General features: G+C 54.1%; 3 protein-coding genes across 8 annotated transcripts in view; 2 read left to right on the plus strand and 1 right to left on the minus strand.

The window, feature by feature from the left end:
- QRICH2 (glutamine rich 2) overlaps positions 1 to 4928 on the plus strand; it is a 30188-nt gene extending 25260 nt beyond the window's left edge. For all 3 annotated transcript variants that reach the window (XM_002696205.6, XM_059878630.1, XM_059878631.1), the window contains 2 exons: positions 74 to 199; positions 1638 to 4928. In XM_002696205.6, coding sequence (XP_002696251.3) covers positions 74 to 199; positions 1638 to 1819 — 308 coding nt within the window. In that variant the 3' untranslated portion in view covers positions 1820 to 4928. The remainder of the gene's footprint in view (positions 1 to 73; positions 200 to 1637) is intronic.
- On the minus strand, positions 4349 to 10076 carry UBALD2 (UBA like domain containing 2). 2 transcript variants are annotated; one of them, XM_002696168.5, is made up of 3 exons: positions 9823 to 10076; positions 9374 to 9436; positions 4349 to 5434 (listed from the first exon to the last, which is right to left on the minus strand). In XM_002696168.5, exons 1-3 carry the CDS (start codon positions 9940 to 9942, stop codon positions 5117 to 5119), a joined length of 501 nt encoding a protein of 166 aa, XP_002696214.1. In that variant the 5' UTR covers positions 9943 to 10076; the 3' UTR covers positions 4349 to 5116. The 2 variants fall into 2 exon arrangements, with proteins under 2 accessions (XP_002696214.1, XP_005221366.1); XM_005221309.4 differs by having other exon boundaries at positions 4349 to 5437.
- Positions 10077 to 25972: 15896 nt separating this feature from the next.
- The window catches only part of RNF157 (ring finger protein 157), a 74962-nt gene continuing 74577 nt past the window's right edge, over positions 25973 to 26357 (plus strand). The window contains exon 1 of one of the 3 annotated variants that reach the window (XM_024979845.2): positions 25973 to 26312. In XM_024979845.2, coding sequence (XP_024835613.1) covers positions 26225 to 26312 — 88 coding nt within the window. In that variant the 5' untranslated portion in view covers positions 25973 to 26224. The remainder of the gene's footprint in view (positions 26313 to 26357) is intronic. The other 2 variants (NM_001205618.2, XM_024979846.2) reach the window with 2 other exon arrangements.

The raw sequence follows: 26357 nt of genomic DNA on the forward strand, positions 1-26357 counted from the left end.
CCCTTCTCCCCATCCCCACGGCCCCCTCAGAGTGTGTCTCAGAACTGAGCCTCCCCTCTCCGTCTCCCATCAGACGCGGGGATGAAGCACAAGAACAAGCAGTCCCGGCCACACGGGCATCGGCAGCAGTCCCTCAGCAACAGCGGCCAGCTGCCCTTGCGGCCTCAGAGCGCCCAGACGCTGGCTGCCAGCGACTCAGGTAGCTCCTCCCTGGATGGAGGGTCCTTCTGGGCGGCACTGTCTGCCGACCCTCCTCCTTGCCCCGCCCGGCCCCTCTCCTGCCTGTGGCTGGAATATACCCTATTCCCCCGGAGAGAAGAAGGGCCTGGGAGCCGAGGGATGGGATGTGAGGGAGGAGAGAGAAAACCCTTCCCTCCCGGGCGCCTGCTTTGTGCCAGGTCTGTGGGCAGATACTGTCACTGCTCCCATTTCACAGAAGAGGAAACAGGGGCGGGCTTGCGGCCTGAGCTCTGGCTCCAGGCCCAAGTCCTTCCCCACTGCTCACACGCACCGACTCTCCTGGGCCTGCGAGGCCCCCAGCGTCCATGCTTTCTCCAGAGGGGCCAAATCCGGCCTGAAAGCCCAAGGGCTAAGTGTTCCCCTGGGGTTTGGCTACCCATGGGGGCCAGAGAGGGGCACTGGCCTGGAGCCAGGGGGCTAGACCACTTCCAGGTGACTCTGAGCACATCTCCCCCTCCTCCTGGACAGTTTCCTCATCTGTCAATAAAAGGGTGCTGGATTCTGGCTGCTAAGTTAGGAAGCCCCCTGCAAAGTCTAAGAAAGCTGCTGAGTTTCTTCTCATGAAACCTTATGTACCCACAATGCTTTGCAGCTACTTGCTGGAGGCCCAGGGAGCCCCACCGCACCCCCACCCAGGTCTAGAGCCGCAGCCCGAGGTCCTCTGCACCAAGCCTTCCAGTTCCAGCCCCCAGTGCCTGCAGGAGGCAGAAACCAGTGCAGTGGTGGCGATGTGCAGCCTCGCCTCTGCCAAGGGTTCCTCACTGCTGAAGAGCTTTACACGTGTGAATCAGTAATTTGAATCCTCACGTGTTAAAAGATAGGGACCATTGCTGGTCCCACCTACAGCAGACAAAGCCAAGGCACAGAGAGGTTAAAGTACATGCCCAAGGTCACACAGCTAGAAAGCAGCAGAGCCGGGCTCAAAGCCAAGCTGTCTGGCCCCAGAACCAGCGCTGGTGACAAAGGGAAACAGCCTGGGCTGGAGGATTCAGCAGGGGGCAGACAGCGTCGGCCTGCGGCTCTGGCTCCCAGGACTGTTCTTGGGGGAGCTTAGCTTCCTTCTCCCTGGCACCCCAGTGTCCACTCCAAAGACACATTACGGAAGCAGGAGCGGGGGCTGTCTTAAAAGAGAAATTCCTGCCCTGATTTAAGTCAGTGTGGCCCTAACAGTCCCTGTATTAATAGGGGGAATGTTAACAAAGAGGCAGGCTCTTGGCCCCTGACTTATTTTAACTCAGAGTATAAAGGAGTGTGGCTCAGGGGCTCGTAGGAGAGCTTGACCCTCCAGCATGATGTCCTGGCTCAGCCTGGTTAGTGGGGCTTTGGGCAAGCCGAGGTGGGCTGCCGGTGGGCGTGGGAGTCAGCCTGAGCCATCCGGGGCCCCTCCTGTCCCGCAGCTCCTTCCTGTCATCAGAAAGACAGACCTGTTTCCACCGAGGGCCGTCTCTCCCAGCCGAACCCAGCCCACCTGCCCGGCGAGGAGGCAAACCTGCCAGCGGGGCTGGATGTGCACAGGGCCGCTCCTGGGGAGGGGCTCGAGGAGCCCACCCGGGGGCCGCGGGCCACCTCTGCTCACTGAGCAGAGCTATAAATAAACGCTTAGGAGAAAGCTCGGGGCCACGAGGCTCCTCTGGTCCTGGTTCAGGTGGGACAGCAGACTTCTTGCAGCCTGATGTACGTGGCTCCCCCAAACAGGGCCAGCTGTTCTCTGAGGGCACCAGGGCTTCAAGAGGACTGAGTATAGCACCCAGGGCAGAGAGGCGGCAGCGCAGGCCAGACCCCAGGCCCCGGGCACTGGCAGGCCTGCAGGGGTTGTTGGCCCTCTCCCGACCTTGGCTGGACCGGTGCTGAGGCCTTCTCTGGCACAGGCACCGCCTTCCCTCTGGGTAAGCACCCAGGGCAGTGGAGGGTTTAGATGCTCGGGCTGCACCCTGGGGCAAAGCTTTAAGGGCGGCCGCTGGCAGGCTCCTGGCACATTCTGGGGAAGATGGGGCCACCAGCACCTGGGAAGGTTCCTGGTTGCCATCTTCTCTGGCTTGCAAAACGAGGGGCCTACCCAGGTGGTGCTAGTGGTAAAGAATCTGCCTGCCAGTGAAGGTGATGCGAGAGACGCGGGTTTGATCCCCAAGTTGGGAAGGTCCCCTGGAGAAGGAAATGGCACCTCAGTCCAGTATTCTCGCCTGGAGAATCCCATGGACAGAGGAGCCTGGCGGGCTACAGTCCATGGGGTCACGCTTGGAAGCTGCCACAGACGCAAGAGGGGCTGCTGGGTCAGGCCATGTCCCTGCTCCCCTTCCCTCCCCAGAAGAGGAGTCTGGCCGTGTCTGACGGCCTTGAGGCCTGACCCTTGTCCTGCTCCGTGTCAGCCTCAACAGACGAGGGGGCTCACTGCTGCCCACCCGAGGCAACCGTAAGGGACAAGCCCTTGTCCCCAAAGCCCCAGGGACAAGGGAAGAATTGCGTCCCACCCGGATAGTCATGGAAGCAGTTTTTTGCCTTCAGATCTATTCTCATCAGCCCCCTCCTCAAAGGTGGGGTTCCCTGCCCCCCACCCCAGGCCCCTCTGCCAGTGAGAGGCCTGCTTTAGGGGTGTGAGGGGAGGGGCAACACAGAGCCACAGGAGGGCGTGGCAGGAAATAGCCCAGAAAAGGGTTTCACTGGAGGGTGGGGCTCGCTGGGGGTGTCATGGGTGGAGCAGGCACTCCCTACGGGAAGGGGCACCCCCCTTCTCTCCCCATCTGCTGAGATCTGATTCATCATAGAACCCCGGAGTCCCAGCGGGCACCTGGCACCCTTTGCTCTGCAAGCGGGAGGTAGGCGAGGCCCAGGCCCTCCTCTGCTCAGTGTCCTGGCCTAGAATCCAAACTCACCAGCTTGGCGGGGAGGAGGAAGGAGCAGCCAGGCGCCCCCACCCCCCCCCCCCCCCCGCCACCGATGCCCCTGAAAGGACAAGGAGGCCCCCACTCCGCCTTCCCGCACCTGGGCCGCCCGCCCGCCCTCAACCAGCACTGGCCGCCCACGTGCCGGCGAGGGGCTTCCCCTTCCAGCCTGGGAAAGCACAGGTGGGCAGAGTGAGGGGTGCGGGTGGGAGGAGTCCCACGGGTCTCCAACCAGGAAACAAAACCGAAAGGACAAACCCAGCCTCGAGCACGTGGTCACACGCAGAGCCAGCAGCCGAGGGCAGCTGTGCCCCAGTCCTGCTCCACACTCGTGGAGGGGCTGCCCGCAGTGACCCCATGAAGACATGAGGGCCCAGGAGGAGGGTGGGCCAGCTGGGGCACCCCCAGGTGTTCCTGCACTTTGGGTCTGAACATCCAGACCCTGCAGGCCTGGTCGACAGCAAGGCCCGGGCTGCCGAGCAGGAGGGAACACACCTACTCACACGTGCTGGAGGGGTCTGAGGGTTGGGGGGGAGCGGTAAGGGGCTCGAGAAGGAACCCCAAGCCTGGAGCCTGCCACCCAAATCTTGCATTTGGGCGGGTGGGCTCCACACCCACCTGGCCACCTGGATGGGAGTCTGAGGAAGGGCCCCACAAGGCCAGGAACTGCCATCACCGCTTCATCCTAGCGCCGGAAGGCGGGAAGGGGAAGAAGCCAGGCCCCTTGGGGACCCAACTCAGGCCTCTGGCTCCCTGAGAGCTGCAGCTGACCTCCTGGACGTGGCCACACAACACGCACATGGGGACTGGGTGCCCCGAAGGAGCTTGAGGGCAGGAAGAGCAGAGAGGGCAGAAAGATGCCTTGGCGGGGGGGACAGGCTGAAGTGTGGGGCCACCATCGGGCCCCCCGAGGCAGGCAGGCAGCTCCCCCACCACCAACTGCAAAGATAGGGGCTGCTCCAGGGCTAAGGCTCAGCCTGTGGTGGGCTGTGAGGTGGTGGCCAAGGGCCAAGAGGAGAGGGTCACTATGACCAAGCCAGGACCTGTTCCTCCTCCTCCCCACCCCAACCGGATCCGACCTTTCAGCCCCCCTTGTCAGAACACCCAACCCCGCCGCATGGCCATGGGGCTGGTCCCCTGAACCACAGCACAGCCAAGGGTCCCCCCCACCCCTCTGCCCAAGGAGCACGCTCTCTGTACCAAGGCAAATAAAGGCACCGCAAACCAGGGAAGTTAGAAAAGTCTCTTTTAAGTTTTAAATTAAAATTTCACCCTGGTGAGATGATTTGATTTGGGAACTCCATCCAAAGGCAAGCCCTCCACTCTGCTGTCCACGGCCGAGCACACAGTGGGAGAGGCTGGGCGGCCTTTGGGTTGGGGGCCAGCTCACAAGTCCTACACGAGCCCTGCACAGCTAGCCGCTGAGGCGACGCCGGCCAGAGCACCGCTGACCGGGGGTGGGCAGCGGCCCCCACACCTTCAGCCACCCAGCACTGCCGGGAATGCCTCCCACAGCTGTCACGGGGAGTGGGAAGGCCGTGGTCCTTCGCCCGATTCCAGGTGTGACCTTTGAAAGGAGGCGGTGAGCAGGCACCACTTGACTGCAGAATCACACCACCCAGCTCCCAAGCACCTGCCCTGGGACTGGGGTTGGAGGAAGGGGTGCTGGCCCACTGGGTGGCTTCTCTGGCCTTTCCCCACTGACCCAACACCCCGTCGGCCAGCCCCGTTCTCACATACATTAGTTATTTTTATATATTCATATATATATTATAGTTATATATTAAAAAGAGGGGGAAAAAAAAAAAACTTGCCTGAAGAGAAACTCCTGAAGGATCCAAGTGGCTCAGGAAGTTTACTGTCCCCCCACCCACAAAAATTCTCTTATATAAAATCTTCCAGTGCGATCTTCAGGAAACCCCCGCGCGCCCAGCTTCCCCCCCGCCCGCCCTTGGACTGCCCCCCAGCTCCAGCCCAGCGCCCGGCGGCATCCAGTCTCATCTCTGGCCGTCCATCGCCGCCATGGCTTTCTGCTGCGTGCTCGCCTGCTGTGCTCCGGGGGGCCACGTGGGCTGTGGGTGGTGGAGGTGGTGGAAGCTGTGGGCCGTGGGGGAGGAGGGCGGGATCCAGGCGGCCTGGTGGCTGGGCGGGGACGAGGCCCAGAAGGGGCTGAAGTTTGCAGGGGGTGAGCAGGCCACGGCGGTCATGGGGCTGTTGCTGCTCTGCAGGCCCTCGGAGGCTCGAAGCTTTGAGAACATGGCCAGCGCGTCAGGGAAGTTGGGCGGTGTGGCAGGTGTGTTGCTGGGGGTACACATCTGCTGGGAGAGAACACAGGGGTCTCGAGGGCTGCCCACGTGGGCCCTCCTCCCAGATCCCCAAGCCACAATCCGAGGTCCTACAGAGCTTGCCTTCCCGTGGGGCTCACCCAGGCCTGACCCTTTTATTTCCCATTGTTCAGTCCGAAAGAGGTTTCAGCAGCACAAAAACCCCTTGCACGGAGCCACTAAAAACCAAAACCATGGGGATGGATTCCTACAATTTTTGTCAAAACCAAAGTGTTTCTTTTTTGAAAAAATACTTGTTTGGCTGTGCTGGGTCTTAGTTGCAAGCAGGTGGGATCTAGTTCCCTGACCAGGGATATAACCTAAGCCCCCTGCATTGGGAGCACAGAGTCTTAACTACTGGACCACCAGAGAAGTCCCCAGAGTGTTTCTTGATGCTTGGGAATGACATCCCCAGTGTCAGAAGCAAATGGTTAATTCCAGCCAGGAGCTAGGGTGTCAGATTAAAGCTGAGACAAGGGAGGAAGCCCAGGGCACCACTGCTTAGCGCTTCAGCCTGGGTGAAAACCCAGCTGGCTCTTCAATAACCTGCCCTCAGATGTCCCGGGGTGGCCAGTCAAGGGAAGACAGCCAGATCCGGGGTTTCCCTCAAGGGCCAGCCCAGGGGGAGCTGTGCCTGCCGGGCGGCAGTGCTGGTTGGCGGGCGTCAGGGCCTCTGCCTCGTCACCTCACTCCTCACGGGGGTGCCAGGTCTTTCTGATTATTCTGTGTTAGAGATGAGGAAACCGAGCCCCAGAGCTCAAATCAGTTGACCCAAAACACAGCACAGCAGGGACCTCCCTAGTGGCCCAGTGGTTAAGAATCCACCTTCCAATACGGGGGACGCAGGTTCAATCCCTAGTCAGGGAACTAAGATTACACAAGCCACGGGGAAACTAAACCCGCCTGCCTCAACTAAGACCTGATATAGCCAAATACTTAAAGCACACCACTGCAGGATGCAAGCTGAGCAGCCGGAACCTGGGGGACTCCCAGGTCTGCAGGCCCAAGCTCTTAACCTCCACCCAGCCCCTACTCCTCTGCAATTAGTCAATCTAGCGTAACTTCATGCCCAGGCTCCCCTGAGGACAAAAACCAGGGATGTCGGTTTCCGGTGTCCCCAGCGACTGGCTGCCAGTGTCTGGGGGAGTCCACTCAGCCCCTCTCAGCCCTCTTCCCGGGGGTAGCTGCAAACATGCCAACCTCTGCTGTCTTCTGCCACAACCCTGAGCAGGGACTCCAGCCAGGAAGGGCAGGGGCCAGGCTGGTGTGCCGTAACTGGCAGCCTCCTTGCAAACACCAGGGATGGCAGACCACCCCCGCCCCCCCCGGCCCCTGCCATGTGGGGAGCATAGAGGTGCCATCCAGGAGCACCTCGCAGGGGCCCAGGGAGGAGGCAGCAGAGAACACGGCCTGCACAGAGCCTGTTGTGACCCCCACGGCCGCTTCTCCCTTTCCCAGGAAGCCATGGGAGCCCTTCTTTGAATTTCTCCTAATTTTAGCAACACCAGCCCCTCCCCCAGGCACAGGGCTCAGGGAGCAAGATTTGAGGACTCTTCACCTTGCAGTCGGAGCTTACACAGCTCTGCAGTTAAAAACTCCAGCCCCCAAATGGGGACAGGCCCACGGCGGTGGGGGGGAGGGCAACCCTCTCTGATTAACTGGGCTGACCCCGCCCCCCCACCATCAGCAGCTGGGGCTCCAACCCATGTCCTCTCCCGGGAGGCCACAGGACCCAAGGCAGCAGGCCTGGCCCCACCCAGACCACTTCCCTCCTCCCTTCACTATTCCCCCACCACCACCCGCCTTCCAGGGCTGACTTCTCGGCAGCAGGAAACAATGAATGGGGGGTGGGGGCAGGAGCCGATTGCGTCACAACATCGTGACCGACTTCCCCAGTTCACCAGCCAGCGATCCGGAGCAGGCCCGTGCCCGCCTGCCTGTGTGAGCTCAAGCAACTTCCTTAACCTCTCTGGAGCTTCTCTCTGCTTCTATGAAACCAGGGGTTTGGACCAAGTCCTGTGAAAGTCCAGCTCTGCTTCTAACAGCTACGGAGAGCGCGTCCCAGCTCTCAAGCACACCCAGCATCCACTGCCCGCTCTGAACAGCCCACTGTTTCCTGGCCAGTGTTTTTCTCCTCTTCCTGGTCCTTCCAAATCTAACCCGGGAGCCCATCCCCCTCTTATCTGGGAAGATGCCTCCAACTGTTGATGTCCAGTAATCTACGGGACAGCTATTTATCAGTTACTCATGGCCTGGGGCACTTTTGGTATTTTTATGTAACATTTTCCTTTGATTTATTATCTCTCAAAAAAATGACCAGCTCCAAGAGGGCAGGGATGGTGTTCGCTCAGGTTCTGGTTAGGTACTCAATACATGCTACACTCATGGGAGACAACAATCATACCCTCTGTTACAGAACCGGCAACAGCCCTCGAGGGAAGCTTCAAAAGGATTACAAACCCTGCGGGAAAGAGCCACAGAACCTGCAAGGATCACCAGTCCTGGCTCTCGCAGGCGAGCCTCTCTGCTGAAGGCAGCACAGAGCCGCTGAGCCGGAAGCCTGGGCCTTTTGAAATGACCAGTTGATGGAACAAACCTCAAGGGCCCCTTTGAGAGGACACGGAGCCAGGACATTCCCAGGCTCACGCGGCAGCCTCCTCTCAGTCAGGTGCGGGTGGAGGCCCCCCTGGAGATGGACCCCTCTTGTTTTACCAAGAGCCTGGCCTCAACCGCCACAGTCCTGCAGCCGGCATAATCCTCATCATACTCCAATGCAGTTTTGTTTTTTGATTTATACACAACGGGCCATTCCAAGAGAAAAGCTGGTTAAAGGGGTCAAAACAGAACCCCCACCACCACTTGTCCTTTGTAACTACATGAATACATGGCATCAAGAACAAGACACAGCAGAGGAACCCACGGCAGCTTCTCCAGGCAAAGTGGCCACTCTGAGAAGGGAGCTGTGGGCAAGGACACTGAGCGTGAGAAATGGCAAAAAATACACTTCAGAAGCCGCAACAGATCTGGAGTGTGTTTTACGATCCCTATCGGGGGGCCCTCCTCCCCCAGCAGGGCACACTGGTGACTAGAGGGGGAAGAGGAGGCATTCAAACCTCTAAAGGGAAGGGATGTCCTGAGCCCAGTGGAGAGCAGGACGCCTTATGGCCAGCAGGGCAAAGGCCCAGGCCTGGCGCCAGCTTGGAAAAGAGAAGAAAGCAAATTCAGGCCTGAACCACTTCTGTTTCCTGTGCTTTGTATGTCTTCACCTACAGAGATTAAACGCATTCTTGGCTTATCTAGTCAAAAACCTGTAAGTCTTCCAGGCGGCTCGGGGTTAGGTCTTTTCCCACGAACAGGAAAGAGTGGACATAACTACCTAGGAAGAGCCCAGCTCCCAGGCCGGAGTGGATTTGTCCCTTTCCTGTTCCCCGTAGAGCTGGGTTGTTTGGAAGCGGTGGTGGGGCTGGGCGGGGGTTTGCTGCCACTCAACAGCAAGAAGTGGCGCTCTATAAACAGACACCCCCGGGTCCCAGTCCCCTGGGGGGTGGGGGGGGGGCCGGCCTTCGCTCCCGCTCTCCGTTTCCCCCTCCCCCTCCCCCGATATCCAGTTATCCTGAGCCCCCTCCCCACACCTGCCTCCTGGCTACTCCTCCAGCCACCCTCCTGGCCCCTGACCTAGGAAGATCGACGGGGCACAATGGCCCCGGAGGCCTGACCGCAAAGTTGGGCGAGCCGGCCGGCCCCGGGAGCCGCTCTTTCCTGGAAGACATTTTGGCTCTTTGTTTACAACGCGGCGCGGCGCTCCCCGGCAACATGGCTGTCACTGCCGGCGCCTGACAGCGGCCCCCGGCCCGCGCGCCCGGCCGCCCCGGGTGCGCCGCAGCCGCGGCGAGACCGGCCCTCCCGCCCGCCGTGCCCGGCCACACTTACCATCTGGTGGTGGTGGTGACCGTTGGGAATGTTGGTTTCTTGGAAAAACGTGCTCAGGGCGGTCTGCGGACAAACACAGCGGCAGGGTGGCGGTTAACGGGGGTCGAAGGTAGGAAGCCCAAGGGCCCCACCGACCCCACCGACCCCACCGGCCGGGACCCTCCGCGGTGTCCGTGGCGCTGCGCTCCCGGCCTCCGGGTCCGACCCTTCAGCCGGCAGGCACGCGTCGCTCGGAGGGGGCGTCCCCCAGACCCCGCGAGGGTGCCAGGCGGCAGGGCCCCGCGCCCCACGCGGGCGCCGATCGCCGGACCGGGCGATATACATAGAGCTTCCCTGCCCCCTCTCCCTCCGCGGCGCGCGGCCGGTCGCCCCGGCCTGCACCCCGACCCCAGGGCCGGCGGCCAGCGAGCGGGACCGCCCGGGAGCGCTGGCTCTCGGCCCGCACGCACCTCAAACTGCCAGTGGGCCGCCTGCAGCAGCTGCTTCGCCTGGTCGGCCGCGCAGCCCGCGGCCAGCACGAACTGGTTGATCATGACCTGGTGCCGCAGCTCATCCATGTTCACCGACATGGCTCCGGCCGGCGCGCACTCCCGGGCTCGGCGGCCGCGGGAGGCCGGCTGCCCTCCGCTCGAGCTCGCCGCCGCCGCCCGCGGCCTCCGGACCCTCGGCCGCCGCGCCGCCCGCCTGGCGAGTGTTGTTGTCCGACTCGCGCTGCCGGCCGACACCACAAACAACAGCGCGGGGCGGGGCCGCGTGTCCCAACGTTCGGGGGCCGAGAGCCGCCGCCGCTGATTGGCCCGCTCCGCTCGGCCGGGGCCCGGTTCCCGTGCGGACGTTCGATTCGAATCCTGCGGCCTGCGGGCCCGCACTGTTTCTCTTTTTGCCTGGCCGCGCCCATTGGCGGACGTCGGCGCCGTGGGGCTCCCGGGCATTGGCCAGACGCTGTGTTTTGGCTCGTTTGGGCTCCTGATTGGCCCCGACCCGGCGTTTGGGGCGGAGCCGCGCCATCTGATTGGTCTCCCGTGAGTCTGTTTGAACTCAACTTGAAAACCTTGAGTGCCAGCTGATTGGCTGAGGCGCCTCTATTTGCTGTTGTAGTCTTGGGGGGGTGGTGCGGCCAAGTTCATTCATTACTTCATTGAAACTGAACATGCTCAGCTGGAAAAGCAAGACAGTGGCTTTGACTCACTTCCTCTGAAAGATGTGGTCATCTCGAGAAACACAGTGATCAAAATAGGAAACAGAGTCTTTTAAGCTGCTCAACTCAAAATTGTTTATTTTTTTTAAACTTTCAAGCCGCTCTACTTTTTTTTTTTTTTGCTTTTTATTGAAGTGTAATGTAATCTCTTCATGCCTCCTTCCAGTCCAACCCACCCCAAAAGCCCAACAGTCTTTCCCTACGTTTTTAGGCCAAAAACTTGGCTTTCTGAAGATGTAAACTAATGTTAATGTACATTAAATATAATCGAAAGGAGAAAATGAGACTTTCTCAGACACCAATATTGAAAACTAAAAAAAAAAAATGTTTTTCCATAAATTGATTGACCTAACTGAAACTTTGTTTCTATACAGGTACTGGCTCTCAACTCTAGATATTTAAAAACAAAGTTTATTTATATACACTGAGCTTCCATCTTCTGAATTAGATTTAACCTTCAAGTTTTGTGCTTGGGAATTGTCAGGATGGGAGAAGAACTAGGAGTTTAAGCAGACTGAAGACAGGCCAGAGAATTTAGAACGGTAAATAAATATTGCTAGGAATTCACTGTGAGAATTTCTGTTTCTGAAAAACTTTGTAAGTTCTGGATCTAAAATACCAATCAAAGAGAACATTATAATTAATTATGAGTCTTCAGAACAGGAGGCTAAAGGAAAGGAAGCCATGATTCTATTTTGACTTTGCCTGAAGTGGATTTAACTCTCCATCTAAGAAAACCTAACCATATTAAAAAAAAAAAAAGAATATAAATAAGGAAAAAGTTACACCCAATGTTTATGTACTGATGAAAACCAGCTTCAGGCACTATAATGAGTTTGTCCCGTTTAGTTAGTCCCTTTGTTTGTTTGTTTGTTTTGAAGGAGCAGGAGTCAGCTTTTTGCCTGCCCAGACCCATTTCTGTTGCCGTAATTGTACTTCGCTCCCTCCAAGTTTGCATGGGCTGAGACCTGGAGTGTGGCTGAAGAGTCAAGTACAGCTTGCAGCCCTTCCCTTCCAGTAATTGCAAGGTGAAAACAAAAGTGAGCAGCCAGCAGTTGCGATTTGCCAGGGAGCCTGGGCCACAAGCAGCCTCAGAACAAGGAAGTACTGTGACTGTGCGGCTCCAGTTTTCGCAAGTACATACAGGTGTCCAGCATGCCAGGGCCATGAGTAGTAGGACCGAACTGGGCAGAGGCATTGCAGGCTGCAGGAACCCTTATGTCTGTTTGTTTGTTTTGACTACGCCTTGCAGCATGTGGGACCTTAGTTCCCCGACCAGGGATCAAACCTGTACCCCTTGCAGTAGAAACGCAGAGTCTTAACCACTGGACCACCAGGGAAATTCCAGGAGCCCTTTTGTTTTGTTCTGTTTAGTACCTAAGTTGTGTCTGACTCTTTGTGACCCCATGGACTGTAGCCCTCTAGGTTCTTCTGTCCATGGGATTTTCCAGGCTAGAATACTGGAGTGGGTTGCCATTTCCAGGAAGACAAAGGTCCTGAAAACACCAAAATTGCCAAAGCTATTTTTTCTTGGGTATCAATGTGGTCTGTTCTGAAGCTTTCTTTAATGTTTACCATTTGCAGGGCACAGCTGTAGACTCCCAGCAGAGGCATGGAAGACCAGGCCCCCGAGCCGTTCTGGTTATCTGCTGTGGACATAAAGTCAACTAGGGCAGAGAAAGCAACAGAATTCTGCCTCTGATTTGTAGCTGTGAGTAGTGGAGATGCTTAATCAATACTTTGGCTTCTGAGAATCTGTTTGGCAATGAATAGGAGTAGGGCTTCCCCTTCTCAGGCTGGGAAACAGGAGTGCCCCCCTCCTGGGAGCACAGGGAAAATGAATGAGGTCATGTTTGTAGAGGGCTTTGAGCTGTTGGGACGAAAGCAGCTCCCCAAGTGCAAGGTGTTATTAACCGAAGGTATTATTATTTTCATCCGAGAGGACAGAGCGCAGCAGGCAAAACAGAGCAATAAAAGCATGCCCATTAATAGCGAATAAAGTACAGTAGTAGTCTCGGAAGGAACAAAATCCTTGTTACATCAATGGTCTAGGCTACAGAAAGAGCCAAGATACAACAACTAGGAGAAACAGTCTTAGCTAGTATTTCCTCGGGGGCAGGGGAGGTGGGACGGGGGTCCAGATAACAAGGATGTTGGGAATGCAAGTCCTGAATTGGTGGAGAGACAGGCAACAATAAATCGCTGGATCGTCACCAACAGTTGCAATTAACCAAGCATTTCTGGTGAGCCAGGCATCTCTTGAAGACTTTATTGTTGTTTAGTCGCTCAGTGGTGTGCGACTCTTTGCAACCCAGTGGACTAGCCCACCATATTCCTCGATCCATGGGATTTCCCAGGCTAGAATAGTGGAGCGAGTTGCCATTTCCTTTTCCAGGAGATCTTCCTGACCCAGGGATCAAACCCAAGTCTCCTGCCTGGCAGGCAGATTCTTTACCGCTGAGCCACCAAGGAAGTCTTTCAAAGAGTTTACTGTCTGTTAACTCATTTCAATCCACGACAATCCAGAATTCCATTTCACAAGCGAAGCAATTAAGGCACAGAGGAGGGGAGGAGCTTACCTAAGGTCACAGTAGTAAATGCTGGAGTGAAGCATCAGCCGATGTAGTTCCAGAACCTTGTGGTTAACCATTACACCACACTACCTTCCTTAATGCTGTACTGTCACCTCAGTGGGGCTCACAAAGAGCCATCAAGGGCACTGGGACTTGCACAGGGGTTGCTTGGAAAGAAATGAGCCGCAGATGAGGAAAAGGAGGCATCTGCTCTCTTGGGCAATCATGGGGGAGGGGTGGAGAACTGACATTCCCAGGCCATCTCTGATGTACATTCCATTCCTATTTCTTTCTTCTTCCTCTCAACTTCTTATTCTCTGACCCAAACAGATCCAACAGAACTGAGAGAAGGACTTCCTTGGCGGTCCAGTGGTTAAAACTCTACACTTGCAATGCAGTGGGGCGTGGGTTTGACCCCTGGTCAGAGAACTGAGATCCCACATGCTGTGTAGAACAGCCAAAAAGTTAAAAAACAAAACAACAACCGAGAGGGGGAACTTGAGGACTCTTGGTATGTAAGACCCACCATATGCAGTCCCCTTGCTGAAATTTTGTACCCCCTGAACATCTTCTATGGTTTGAAACTTCCAATAGGCTTTGAGGCTCAGAGAGGGTGAGGAACTTATTCAAAGTCACTGCTTGACTTATGGGAACACTAGGATTAGATCTTTCCTTCTTTCCTTCCTTCCATCCCTCCTCAAATTCTTATTTCTTGTTTCCCTACTGTTGCTTCAAGATACTGAGACAATAGGACAAGGTGGCCGGGAGAAGCAGAAAGATGTTGAGAGTAAAGAATCATGGGAGGGGATGTAGTGTCAGGGAAGGGGGTCGAATGCAGACAGAGTTCGAGGGGCAGCTGGATTAGGCTGGAGGTTAGGCCTGCCTCTCCTTTTATGGACTTCTAAAGCAATCGCCAACTCTTGCTTGTTTGACACAACCTATTTTTTTTTAACTTTTTTTTTCTGTTGCGGTGGGTCTCAGTTGCAGTGTTCGGGCTTCTCTCTAGCTGCAGCCCGTGGGCTCTAGAGCGCTCAGCAGTTGCAACACAGGGGCTCAGTAGCCCTGTGGCATGTGGGGTCTTATTTCTCTGACCAGGGATCGAACCCGAGTTCCCTGCATTGCAAGGCTATTTCTACTATATGATGGTTAAGGTAAACTTGGCCCCTTGTTTTTCTAGTCTTTTTCCGTAAAGAAAGGGCTTCCGTAATGGCTCAGATGGCAAAAAATCTGTCTACAATGCAGGAGACCCAAGTTTCATCCCTGGGTCGGGAAGATCTCCTGGAGAAGGAAATGGCAACCCACTCACTCCAGTATTCTTGCCTGGAGAATTCCATGGACAGAGGAGTCCATGGAGTTGCAAAGAGTTGGACACAACTGAGCGACTAACTTTCCTTAGTGGAGATGGGGGCTTGGTGCAGTAACACGTCTACTCCAGGCAAATCCCAGTCCCCCTCTGTGATCATTGAGATTTACGTCTGTCGAGAATGTTCCCTGAACCCAGCTCTGTGCTATTCTTTATTTGGATTACCTTTTTTAATACAACAACCCAGTGGGGTGAGGCCTGTGCTTATCCCCAATTAACAAAGAAGAAAAGCGGGGTCAGAGAGGTAATAATTGGCCAAGTCACCAGTTCGCTCAGGGTGCAGTTGAGGTCTGAACCCAGGTCCACGTGTTTGCTCCCAGAGTTTATGCTCTTCAATATCGCCGGCTCCTTTCTAGCTCTGTCCACCTGCTGGAATCCACCTTCAGTGATACTAAAACTGGTCTGTATTGTTGGAAGTAGTGGGAAGGTCAAAGCCAGACCTCAGGGATGAGTTCATACTGGTTTATACCAGATTACGTTTTCAGTAGATGTCACATGTCCACAAGGGACAAAGTTCATACCACTCCCAGCAGAGTTAATGGCATTTCCCAGAAGCACCACTGGTGGTCTGTACTCTGAGTCCTGCACCTGCCAGCCCCGTGACAAGCCGGCCCTGCCTCCCGTTGCCAGGTGTGTCTTATGGTAGGTAGGTCTCTGGCAACCCTTTCGAAGGGACAACATCAGAGGGGGGCCTTGGCCAGAGGGCAGGAGACAGCCTTCTTAGGAAGGTCTTCCTTCTCTGGGGTCCTCAGCTGTCCTCTTGGACTCAGGCACCAGCCTCTTTCTATGGGACAGAAATCGATGAGCCTGGCACTGGGCCTTTCTAGCCCCACCCATGCTTCTAAAACACAGGAGGAGGCCAGTTGTTATGACTGCCACTGACTTTAAGGTTTTGAGACAGGCTTCCAACCTGGCACACCTTTTTTTTTTTTTTTTTTTGAGAACTATATCCTGCATTAGGTTTGTGTGTAACCTATGCACAGTTTGAAGCAGAATGAACAATCACCCACGCACCCAGCACAGAACTCAAGACTACTACCTCTGAAAGCCATGCCTCTCCTCAAATGCATATTCCTTTCCTCCCCAGACACATAATCCTCAAACTTGCATTATGCATTCCCTTGTTTGGTTATTTTTTGTCATTTAATTTTATGTGTATGTATTTCCAGACAAAGGTGATTATGAGTCTAAGAGATTGATTCCAGGGCACAAATGACTCACCTTTGCCCGGGCCCAGTCCCTCTCTCCCCTAACTCTGTTGGGTGAGCCTAACGGAGCCCCCGAGCAATACAAATCCCTGGCTCTTTTTCGTGACCTCAGACAGAGACACTGATCCAAACTAGCAATCATAGGAGATAGTCCAAGAGAGTTCCTTGGAGGAGGGAAATCTAAGTTGGGAAGGATTTGGGTAGATAGAAAGGAGAAAGAAGAGAATTTTGGTTTTGTGGGTTTTTGGCTGTGCTTGGTCTTTGTTGCTGTGCAAGGGCCTTCTCTAGTTGTGGTGAATAGGGGGGCTACTCTGTAGTTGCAGGGCTCTAGGCATGAGGGTTTCAGTAGTTGCAGCCCACAGGCCCAGTTGCCCCTTGGCATATGAAATCTTCCCAGACCAGGGATCGAACCCCATGTCCCCTGCACCAGCAGTGGATTCTTAACCACTGGACCACCAGGGAAGTCCAGAAAGGGACTTGAAGAGTTACCTTGAAAGCAAGACCCATTGGAGCTTCTGTTGGGAAGCTCCAGCTTCTGCTGGGAAGTGGAGGGGGGAATGTTAAGTTTGGAGAGGCAAGGGTTGGAGTGGATCTGTGCTGGGCAGCGGGGGAGAAGGGGGCTAAAGTATCACTTCCTTTATCCATGAAAAATGGTACATCCTTCCTCAAGTTGCTGCCAAGACTCTTCAAATTAGGTTAAGCTAAGCTATGCTGGGGTAACTACAATCCTTACTTGTCACCCATGCGAAGTTTGCTGTGGTTTTGTGACTTTCAAGAAAAACTGACCTCTGGGCAGTGATATAACGATCCAGCCTATGGGAGCTTCCACTGTCTTGTAAACTACAGCCCTCAGGCTGCCTCCTGTTTTTGTAAATAAAGTTTTATTGGAACACAGCTACACTTATTTGCTTATGATTCATCTATGAGTACTTTTGAACTATAGTGGTTGCCGAATGAACAACAAAGCCTACAACGTTTCCTGTCTGACCCTGTGCGCCAGCCAGAACTTGGCAATGAGAGGGCTGGAGGGTGGCAAGTAAGTGCTTTAGCGCAGAAGTAGTACACCTCTGCTCAAGGTTCATTGTCCAGAAAAGTCACATGGCTACTCCTAACTTCCAGGGAGCAGCCAAGTCCATCCACCACACACCCAGAAGTAGAGAAGGAGGGACTGGTGAACATCAACAGTGTCTAAACGACCTCTGTGAGGCCCTTCCACAGGTACCAGGCTGTCAGGCAGTGAGGATGGATTTATTTTCCCTTGCTTTTCTGTAAATCCCAGAGTCATAGAGGGAATATAAATGGACCAGGGCTCAGCAAAATGGAGAGAAATATTGGAGCGGTCTGGAGTTTATAAGGAGATGCTACTTGAGGTTGCAGAAATTTTCAGAAACACAGGAAGCCAGGGTATGTTGAGGAAGGAGAAAAAAAAGGGAAAGCAAGTCCTGGAGGGGAAGTGTTTGTTTAAAGTCCCTGGTTGGTTTTCTTTTGTTTTTTGTTTTTTTTCTCAAGTTTTGTGGTAACAGGTACCTTCCTCCTTTGGGAACACAGGGCACCTTGGGGCAGATGATGGACATGTGCTATTTCCTGACCCCAAGAGCTCACGCCACATAGATCACTCTCTGGACCAAGCAGGGTACTGTTAATAAACACAGGGCAGCTTTCCACATAAAGAGGAAGGAAGTTTCTACCGAGAACGAGAACTCTGGGTTGTACACAACAACTGGGAAACTACCAGAACGCGCCTTTGTCACCAGCAATACCCATGTCCATCAAGCCTTGAGAGCAGCCAGAGGAAATCCTATGACCTGTCCTTGGGGAGCTGCCAGACCAGAGCCGTGCTACTGACCAGGCTGTGCACAGAGCCCAGTCATCAAACAGGATTGTGCAAGGAGTCAGGATTTCTGTCCAGACCTGAAGGTTCTTAAAGAGCACAGGCGTCACCAAAGTGTCTATAGGAGAGAAGTTCAAGGCCAAGAAAGACCTAGGAGGGGTATCAAAGGGCTTGTTGAAAACGGTCCTAATTCAGATAAGGAGAAGAGGTAGAAGGAAGTGGGATGAGGAAGGTAGGTTAAACTTACAGGGACTTCCCTGGTGGTCCAGTGGCTAAGACTCCATGCTCCCAATGCAGGGGGCACCGGTTCAGCCCCTGGTCAGGAAGCTAGATCCGACATGCTGTGACTAAAGATCCCACGTGCCACAATTATGACCTGGCACAGCCAAATCAATCAATAAATATTTAAAAAAAAACGTGGAGAGGCAAAGTGAAGGTGAGGTGGAGAGCCATCCCCCTGTGTTGCCCTTTTCACTGGTGGCCCTACAGAAAGAACTACTCTGCTGGCTGGGTGACCAGCAGGCCTGGCCGAGGGACAGGTTTTCCTCATGGAAGCTGGTAGGACTGGTAATCTGTGGGTAAGACCTGGGGCTTTAGGCTCGGGTGAACCTCAGGCAGGTTCCTGCTCCCTCACCTGGTTGAGTGAGTTTCAGGTTCTTCATCTGGGAAATGGGAACAATAACCATACTTATCGCTTCAGGGTTGTTTTGAAGATTAAATGAGATAACACATTCAAAACTGCTTGAATGGCGTCATTGTTCAAAATCGATTATTCTTTGTAAGTATTTAGCAAGTCGTTTATTGAATGACTCACATACAGGAAACAGGCTTCCCAGGTGGCTCAGTAGTATAGAATCTGCCTGCCAATGCAGGAGAAGTAAGAGATTCAGATTCAATCCTTGAGTCTGGAAGATACCTTTGAGTAGGAATTGGCAACTCACTCCAGTATTCTTGCTTAGAAAATTCCATGGATAGAGGAGCCTGGCGGGCTACAGTCCGTGGGGTTGCAGAGTCAGACACGACTGAGCAGGAACGCACATATGGGAAACAATGCGCCCAGTCCTTCTGAGGGATTCAAAGAAATCTAAGACTGGGGTTGTGCTGGCAAACTGGCTCTGGGGTGTGGGGCAAGCCCTGGTTTGCAGCTTTTGGTGGTTTCTGTGGTTTAAATAGTTCCATCACGGCCAATTTCAAGCTACTGGCAGTTTAGCAATTGGCTGGCAAAATCCCAAATAATCTGCTCTAGAGAGCAGGCCCCCAACCCAATGGGCTTTCTCTGTACTTAGCCGATGACACACCAGTGAGAAATTAACAGTAGTGGCCGACAGATACACAGCCCAGTCCATAGACGGCCAATCTAGAGGGCCTTTGAGGGCCCTGTTTTCAGGGTACAAGCAGGGATTACTGAGATGCAGAGGGAGAAAAGGGCTCAGGGATAAAATATCCATCTTGTATAAGGTAACAGGGAGCCACTGGAGGTACGTGGGCAAGAGTATATGATGATGATGGCTGATATCAGTCAAGTTAAGCTGGGAGTGCTTTTTAGAATGGATGAGAAGAGAGAGGATTGAGAGGCAGGAAAACCAGAGGGGAAGCTAATGAAATCGCTAGATCTCTTTTCATACACAGATTGCATCTTGGACTAGGAAAGGTAACAGTACACAACGAAGCAATATAACAAACATACACTTCGTGGAACATAATAGCAATCTGAGGCTTCCAGCAGTTTACCCTGAGAACCACGGTGGTGAGTAGCATCTCTGTTTATTACTCTGTCAGGCTCAACACACAATCTTTGAAGAACCCCTGGTGAAGATAGTAGGTGTCACTTAAATGAATAAGCAATTAGCTCAGGAGTAAATGTGTCTTGTAAATGGAGTCAGGCTTCCCAGGTGGCTCGTTGGTAAAGAAGCCACCTGCCAGTGAAGGAGATGGGGGTTCAATCTGAAGTTGAGAAGATCCCCTGGAGAAGGAAATGGCAACCCACTCCAGTATTCTTACCTGGGAAACTCCATGGACAGAGGAGTCTGGTGGGCTACAATTCAGGGCGCTGCAAAGAGTCAGACATGACTGAGCATACACACACACACACACACACACACACACACAAAGTCACGGAACAGGTCGGTGATCAAACTTTAGCGAAGAGCTGACTCACTGGAAAAGACCCTGATGCTGGGAAAGATTGAGGGCAAAAGGAGAAGGGGGCGATAGAGGATGAGATGGTTGGATGGTATCACCAATTCAATGGACATGAGTTTGAGCAAACTCCAGGAGATAGTGAAGAACAGGGAAGCCTGGTGTGCTGCAGTCCATGAGGTTGCAAGGAGTCAGAATGACTTAGCACCTGAACAACAGCAACAGACTTCAGCAGGGAAGCACCTTGAATGTGTATGTGACACTTTTAACCTATTTGCTTAGAATCTGATCTAGCCCTCAGGGGTGATCCTCAACCCTCTTTTCTCATCTGCCCTTTGGTTTCCATGCCTGGGAGGAGATGAATGACCCATCTGACCTCAGCTCCAGTTTCAGGGGGATAGAGGGAGCGTGTAGGAAGACTACTGCTCCCTGCTTGAGCTCGAGCTCAGTCCTGGGTAACTTCCGTGGGAGGGTGGTGTACGGTGTGTGGGGCCTGGCATCCCAACAGGTGAACATGTATTCACGCTGCTTTGTCCTCTTCTCCTGGCACTAGAAGTCAACCTACCCTGTAAATAAACACACCAAACCAGCAATTCTGGTTTCCCACAGTGAGGCCCGGAGCACGGAGCCTGGGATCCCTGAGTTCTGAGCCAGGCAGCCACTGGCCTGACCTTGGGCAAGTCCCTTGCCTTCCCCAGGCTAGAGCTATGTCCGACCTGTCAGGTGAGGGGCCCTGGATTACATATCCTTCCGCCTTCTTCTAGACCTGACGCTCCAGCCAGCACTCGGTGTTGTCAAGAAACCCTGGGAGAAGGAAGAGAATTTGTTCTCAGCTTCTTCCTTTGATTTTCTAAGTAACCGCAGTTGAGCATAGAGGTGTGGAGGCTGTCGGCTCTGCCTCTTCCACATTCTGGTTTCTCTGGCTAGCAGGTGACAGATGCTGGGCTTTTTGCCTGCCTGGAGTGTTTCCCCCGGAGGAGGCAGAGCGGGCAGCGGATCCAAAGTGGGCTGAAACGTTAGTGGCACCTCCTTTAGCACAGATTTCATCACGTAGCATGTGCAGCCCCAGATGGGGCTGAGCTCAAAACCAAAAGAAGGACAGGGAAGTGAAGGCAGAAGCGAATGTACCGAAATGAGCTTAAGGGCTCTAGTGTTTGACAGAAACAATCTGGGACTAAACTAAAGCAACATAGAAGGAACTCTCCTGATTTCTTTAAATGAGTGCTTAAATGGGATTAATGTCCCAGGTCTCTCCTTTCTCCAGAGGCCCCGGGGAAGCAGGGCTGGAGGCAGGGTGAGGTACCTTGTGGGACACTGAGTGCCAACTTCAAGGTCACACCCCAGGCACCTCACTCTCCCCACCCAAGCCACACTGGGCAAGTGTAAACATTGTCTTTCATTTCAATCTGAACTTGAAAAATAGATTAAGAAGCTACAAACCCAACTGGAGTCTAAACAGTTGCCCTTTGTTAGAGGCACGCAGCTGAGCAGGAAATTAACAATGAGGAATTCACACTTGGCAAGACGCAAAAATATGAAAGGCCGATGGCTGATTTCCTAGCGGGCAAGGTTATTTTCCTCAACAGAGAGCTTTCGGTTGTCGGAGGAACAGTTTGCTGGGTCCCAAAACATTTAGGATCAGGCCCCTGTGTCCGCATCAGCCTGGCATGCCCATCTGGAGCAGGATGTGAAATTCTCTGCTTGTGGTTTTAGCTTGAATCCACTGAAGCCAAGGGCCAAGGACTGAGAGAGAGAGATGAGGGGCTATGCATTGAGATTGGGGCCCTTGTGTGTTTGTTTTTTAATTTGGCTGTTCTAGAACTTCATTTCGGCACACAGGATCTTCCATCTTCGCTGTGGTACAGGTTCGGGGCGGGGGGCGGGGGGCGGGGGTCTTTGCTTTAGTTGTTGCATGAGAACCCTTTAGTTGTGACATGTGAGATCTTAGCCCCCTGACGATGGAACCCGAGCCCCCTGCTTTGGGAGCATGGAGTCGTAGCCACTGGACCACCAGGGTAGTCCCTGGGGCCCATGTTTTGGATACTCAGGATAGCCAGAGTTCTAACTTTCCTGTCACCCAGCCCAGGCAGAAGGGTAAGGCAAACAGGCAAGAAGGAGCCTGTCATAGCTCCTTCAGGTCCCTGAGGCATGCCCCCGACACCCTGGCTCTGCTGCCTTGGGAACTCTGTGCTACCATTAGGACAGCACCTATGAGCTCTTCACCCGCAAGTTCCCTCTCCCCCTCCTGATACGGGCATCTGTGCGAATCTTTGAAATTAGTGGATGTGTCACAAAAGGTGGAAAATGCACGATGGGGCTGAAACCAGGACAACCAAAACGAATAAAATTAAAGGCTCAAGGGGACTAGCTGACCTAGAAATTCCTCATCCCTCTGTTCTCCTCCCTGCAGGCTTCTCCTTTCTCCCTTAGACCCAAGGTGGAGAAGAAGGGCTAAGACCTGATAAAAATACACGGGCTTGTTACCTCCCTGCCTTCCTTGGATGATTAGAGGGAACCCCTGAGACCCTTAAGCGCTGGCTTCTCTCCTAGGGTTCTCCCAAGGGCTGCATCCTAGGCTTGGAAATGGTTAGAATGCCTTGAGGCTATTTATACAAAGGATGTGTGGTATTTGCATGTAATTTCCCTCTGCGACCTGCTGCCTTCTCTCCCCAGACCATTTGTTCAAGTTAAAAGTATTTTTATGACTCTCTTGATGGCTCTCGCTTCTGGATTTTTCCTCTTGTCTGTGCCATCTTTTCCCTCAGGACCTCTCCTTGGCCCACATCTCTGGCAAGGGGAGTCCGGAGGCACCAAGGAAGGACCCGGGAGGAATGCAGTGACGGCTCTTTCAAGGGTTTACTTATCTCGCCTGCACCCTGAGCACCAGGGGAGGTTCTTTTTTCCAAAACGGTAACACTGTGTGATTGCACTGTAGACCGTGGGACTCTAACCTAATTCACAGAAAATCTCTTTGATCTGGAATTTTCTCTGAACTACTGGCATCCCTTTCTCTTCTGCCTCCTGACCCTAGTCAGCCCCTTCCCATTATCACTTCTTCTTCTTCTTTTTTTTTTTTTAAGTCTTAACTCTTTTTTTTTTTTTTCGGTTCTGCTGGGTCTTGGTTGCTTTGAGCGCGCTTTCTCTGATTGCGGTGGGGGGGGACTACTCTCTAGTTGAGATGCTTGGGCTTCTCATTGCAGTGGCTTCTCTTACTGTGGAACATAGGCTCTAGGCGTATAGGTTTCAGTAGCTGTGGCATATAGGCTCAGTGGTCGTGGCTTGGGGGTGGACTTAGTTGCTCTGGGATCTGCCCAGACTAGGGATCAAACCCACGTCCCCTGCATTGGCAGGCGGATTCTTATTCACTGTACCACCAGGGAAGTCCTGATCACTTCTTTTTTTAAACTGAGTCTTGATTCACTAATGGCTTCTTTGTAATAGCCAGTAAGGACTGGAGGAAGAACAAAGTTATAGGCTTGGGGAGTGTTATCCAAGATAGGGAACAGGGCTTCCCTGGGGGCTCAGTGGTAAAAAAAAAAAAAAATCTGCTTGCCAATGCAGGAGACATGGTTTCCATCCCCGATCCAGGAAGATCCCACATGCCTCAGAACATCTAAGCCCATGCGCCAGTTATTCAGCCTGTGCTCTAGAGCCAGGGAGCTGCAACCACTGAGCCCACGTGCCCTAATGAACCACGTGCCCTAAAGCCTGTGCTCCACAGCAAGAAAAGCCACTGCGCCTTGAGAGCCCATGCACTGCAACGAGAGAGTAGCCCCTGCTTGCCGCAACTAGAAAAAAGCCTTATGCAGCAGTGAAGACCCAGCACAGCCAAAAAAAAAAAATTATATTTATATATAAAAAGAGAGGGAACAAACCCACTTCCCAAGATCAGAGGCTGAGATGGGAGAAAAACAGATCGTTGCAAAAAACAGGAACAGAGCCGCCTGACTGAGCTACATCCTGCCTGATTCTGGCCGCAGATGTGGGTAAATCCACTCAGGGATGGTGCCCCCTTTACCAATGGCCAAGGGCAGGAAGGACAAAGACTTCTTTGATAATAAGATTATAAGGCATTTTACTCTGTGATGTGCTAAAGACGTTCTGCTTTGAGGCCATACTGATTCTTCATGACTTGTATTTTATCTTTACCCAGTAATTACAAGGTAGGCCCTGTGTGTGATGAAAAGGGTAGCTGGTAGTCATTGGTTCCCTTCCAAAGATATGTCTAAAAGCCTTCTAGTGGTGAGGGTCAAGGGTTGGAGGGAGGGCTCTGAACTCTGCCACGGAGCCCTGGTGCTTGGGAGAAGCTTCCATCTGCTGGCCTGGGCCAGGGACTTGCCTGCTCCTCAGCATCAGTCAAAAAAAAAAAAAAAAAGACAAGTATGTGTTCCTGCCATCCTGGGGACCCTGAAGACAACCAAGGCAATTGAGTGATGGTATCTTTGTCACCAGGTCTGCAACTGAGAAGAAGACAATTAAAAGTACAAAAGAGGAAACTCCCTGGCAGTCCAGTGGTTGGGAATCCACCTTCCAGTGTTGGGGGATGCTGGATTCTATCCCTCATCAGGGAACTAGGATCCCACGTGCCCACCAGTCAACTTAAGTCCCCTCTAGGCAACTGCTGAGCCCGTGCACAGCACAACTGAGACTCCAGACAGCCAAGTAAATAAATAAATGGATAAAAAAACTAGTATAAAAGGTAATCAGGAAAGAGACTTTGTGAAATGGCTTTTACAAATCTAATCAAGGGAACCCAAGGGCCCAACAGTACACTGGATGTTGTTGAAACACTGCTGACATCGTGTTCTAGCAGTTGAAGTTTTTGCTAATCAGTCTACCCTCTCACCAGACCCACACAATAAAGAAAAGGTTTAAAACACACGTCTGTAATTAAGCTCTGGAGTGGTGTCTTCTCTCTGTCCCAGTGACCCACTGTGGGTGTATGTTCTCATTCAGAGAAGCCTTCTCCACCTGTCATCCCGCCTTGACTCTCCTTGCTCCCAAAGTTTCCAAAAGGCATGATCTGAGCTTCACTGTCTTGATCTACTCTGAGTTGAGGGTCTCCTAACTTCAGGGCTACATGAGCTGCAGAAGGGACCCATAAACAGAGAATTGTGTATAGAATTCTGCTCTTTGAAAGGAGCTAAATGAGAGGGTTAGAAGTAGGAGTGGAAGTAGTGTCAGATTTTGTTTTCTTGGGCTCCAAAATCGCTGCAGATGGTGACTGCAGCCATGAAATTAAAAAGATGCTTGCTCCTTGGAAGGAAAGCTATGACTAACCCAGACAGTGTCTTAAAAAGCAGAGACATCACTTGGCAGACAAAGGTCTGTCTAGACAAAGCTATGGTTTTTCCCGTAGTCAGGTATGGATGTGATAGTTGGGCCATAAAGAAGGCTGAGCGCAGAAGAATGGATGCTTTTGCACTGTGGTGTTGGAGAAGACTCTTGAGAGTCCCTTGGACTGCAAGGAGATCAAACCAGTCAATCCCAAAGGAAATCAACCCTGAATATTCATTGGAAGGACTGTTGCTAAAGCTGAAGCTCCAACACTTTGGCCACCTGATGCGAAGAGCCTACTCATCAGAAAAGACCCTGGTCCTGGGAAAGATAGAAGGCAAAAGGAAGAAAGGGCGATAGAGAATGGGATGGTTGGATGGCATCACCAACTCAATGGACATGAGTCTGAGCAAACTCTGGGAGATAGTGGAGGACAGAGGATCCGGGTGTGCTGCAGTCCATGGGGTCGGACACGACTTAGAGACTGAGGAACAAAGTGAGACGGATGTCGGCGGTGACGTCTTCTGAGCAGGTCACCAGCACTGATCAATCTCCCTGACCCCGGGGAGTCCCTTTGAGGCTACGGCGCTGGGGTTGGGGGGAACCCACACGAAGTTCCTCGGCTGGGGCGGGAGGGCTAGGGGCACCCCTCTGCAGGGTTTCTGACCATTGGCTTTGGGATGCTGAGGGGTGGGGCTGGAGAAGGCATCCTCCCCGCCGGGAAGCCGGGTGCGCCCTTCGGATGCTGGGGATAATGGTGAGCGAACTCCTGGGCCTCGACCTGGCGCGCGCGGCGGGACGGCGGCTCCCGCGCAGTCACCTGAGCGGGGTCAGCTGGCTCCACGGGGGCGACGCGTCCCCGGCCCCTCCAGCCGGCGCTGGGCCGCGAGCCCGGAGCCGGCAGGGCGCGCCCGGCGGCCGCTCCGCCGAGTGCCGCCGCCCATTGGCTGGCACCGCGCGGCCCGCTCCCGCCCCGCCCCGCCATTGGCCGCGGCCGCCGCGGGCCCCGCGCGCTAGCCGCGGCTGACATCACGAGGCCTGAGGCGGCGGCGGCGCCCCCGGCCCAGCCCGCAGCCCCCCTCGGCACAGGCGCCGCCGCGGGGCCCGGCGGAGGATGGTGCGCGGCGCGCCTGGGGCTCCCCGCCGCCGAAGCCGCAGCGCCGAGGCAGGAGCGGGCCGCGGCGCGCAGCCGACCCCCGCACCGGACGCGGGGCGAGCGGCCGCCGCGGTGAGGCGCCCAGGGCGGCGCGGGCGCAGCGGCCATGGGGGCCCTGACCAGCCGGCAGCACGCGGGCGTGGAGGAGGTGGACATCCCGTCCAATTCCGTGTACCGCTACCCGCCCAAGTCCGGTGAGCGCGACCCGGGGCTGCGAGGAGGTCGCGATGCCCCCGCGC

The sequence above is a fragment of the Bos taurus genome, chromosome 19 (genome assembly GCF_002263795.3).
Source record: "Bos taurus isolate L1 Dominette 01449 registration number 42190680 breed Hereford chromosome 19, ARS-UCD2.0, whole genome shotgun sequence".
NCBI lineage: Eukaryota > Metazoa > Chordata > Mammalia > Artiodactyla > Bovidae > Bos > Bos taurus.

Coding starts and splice junctions, on each gene's coding strand:
- UBALD2 (XM_005221309.4), bottom strand. CDS start 9,942: ATGTCGGTGAACATGGATGAGCTGCGGCACCAGGTCATGATCAACCAG. Junction 9,437..9,822: donor CGGCCCACTGGCAGTTTGAG/GTGCGTGCGGGC, acceptor GTTTGTCCGCAG/ACCGCCCTGAGCACGTTTTT. Junction 5,438..9,373: donor GTCACCACCACCACCAGATG/GTAAGTGTGGCC, acceptor GTTCTCTCCCAG/CAGATGTGTACCCCCAGCAA.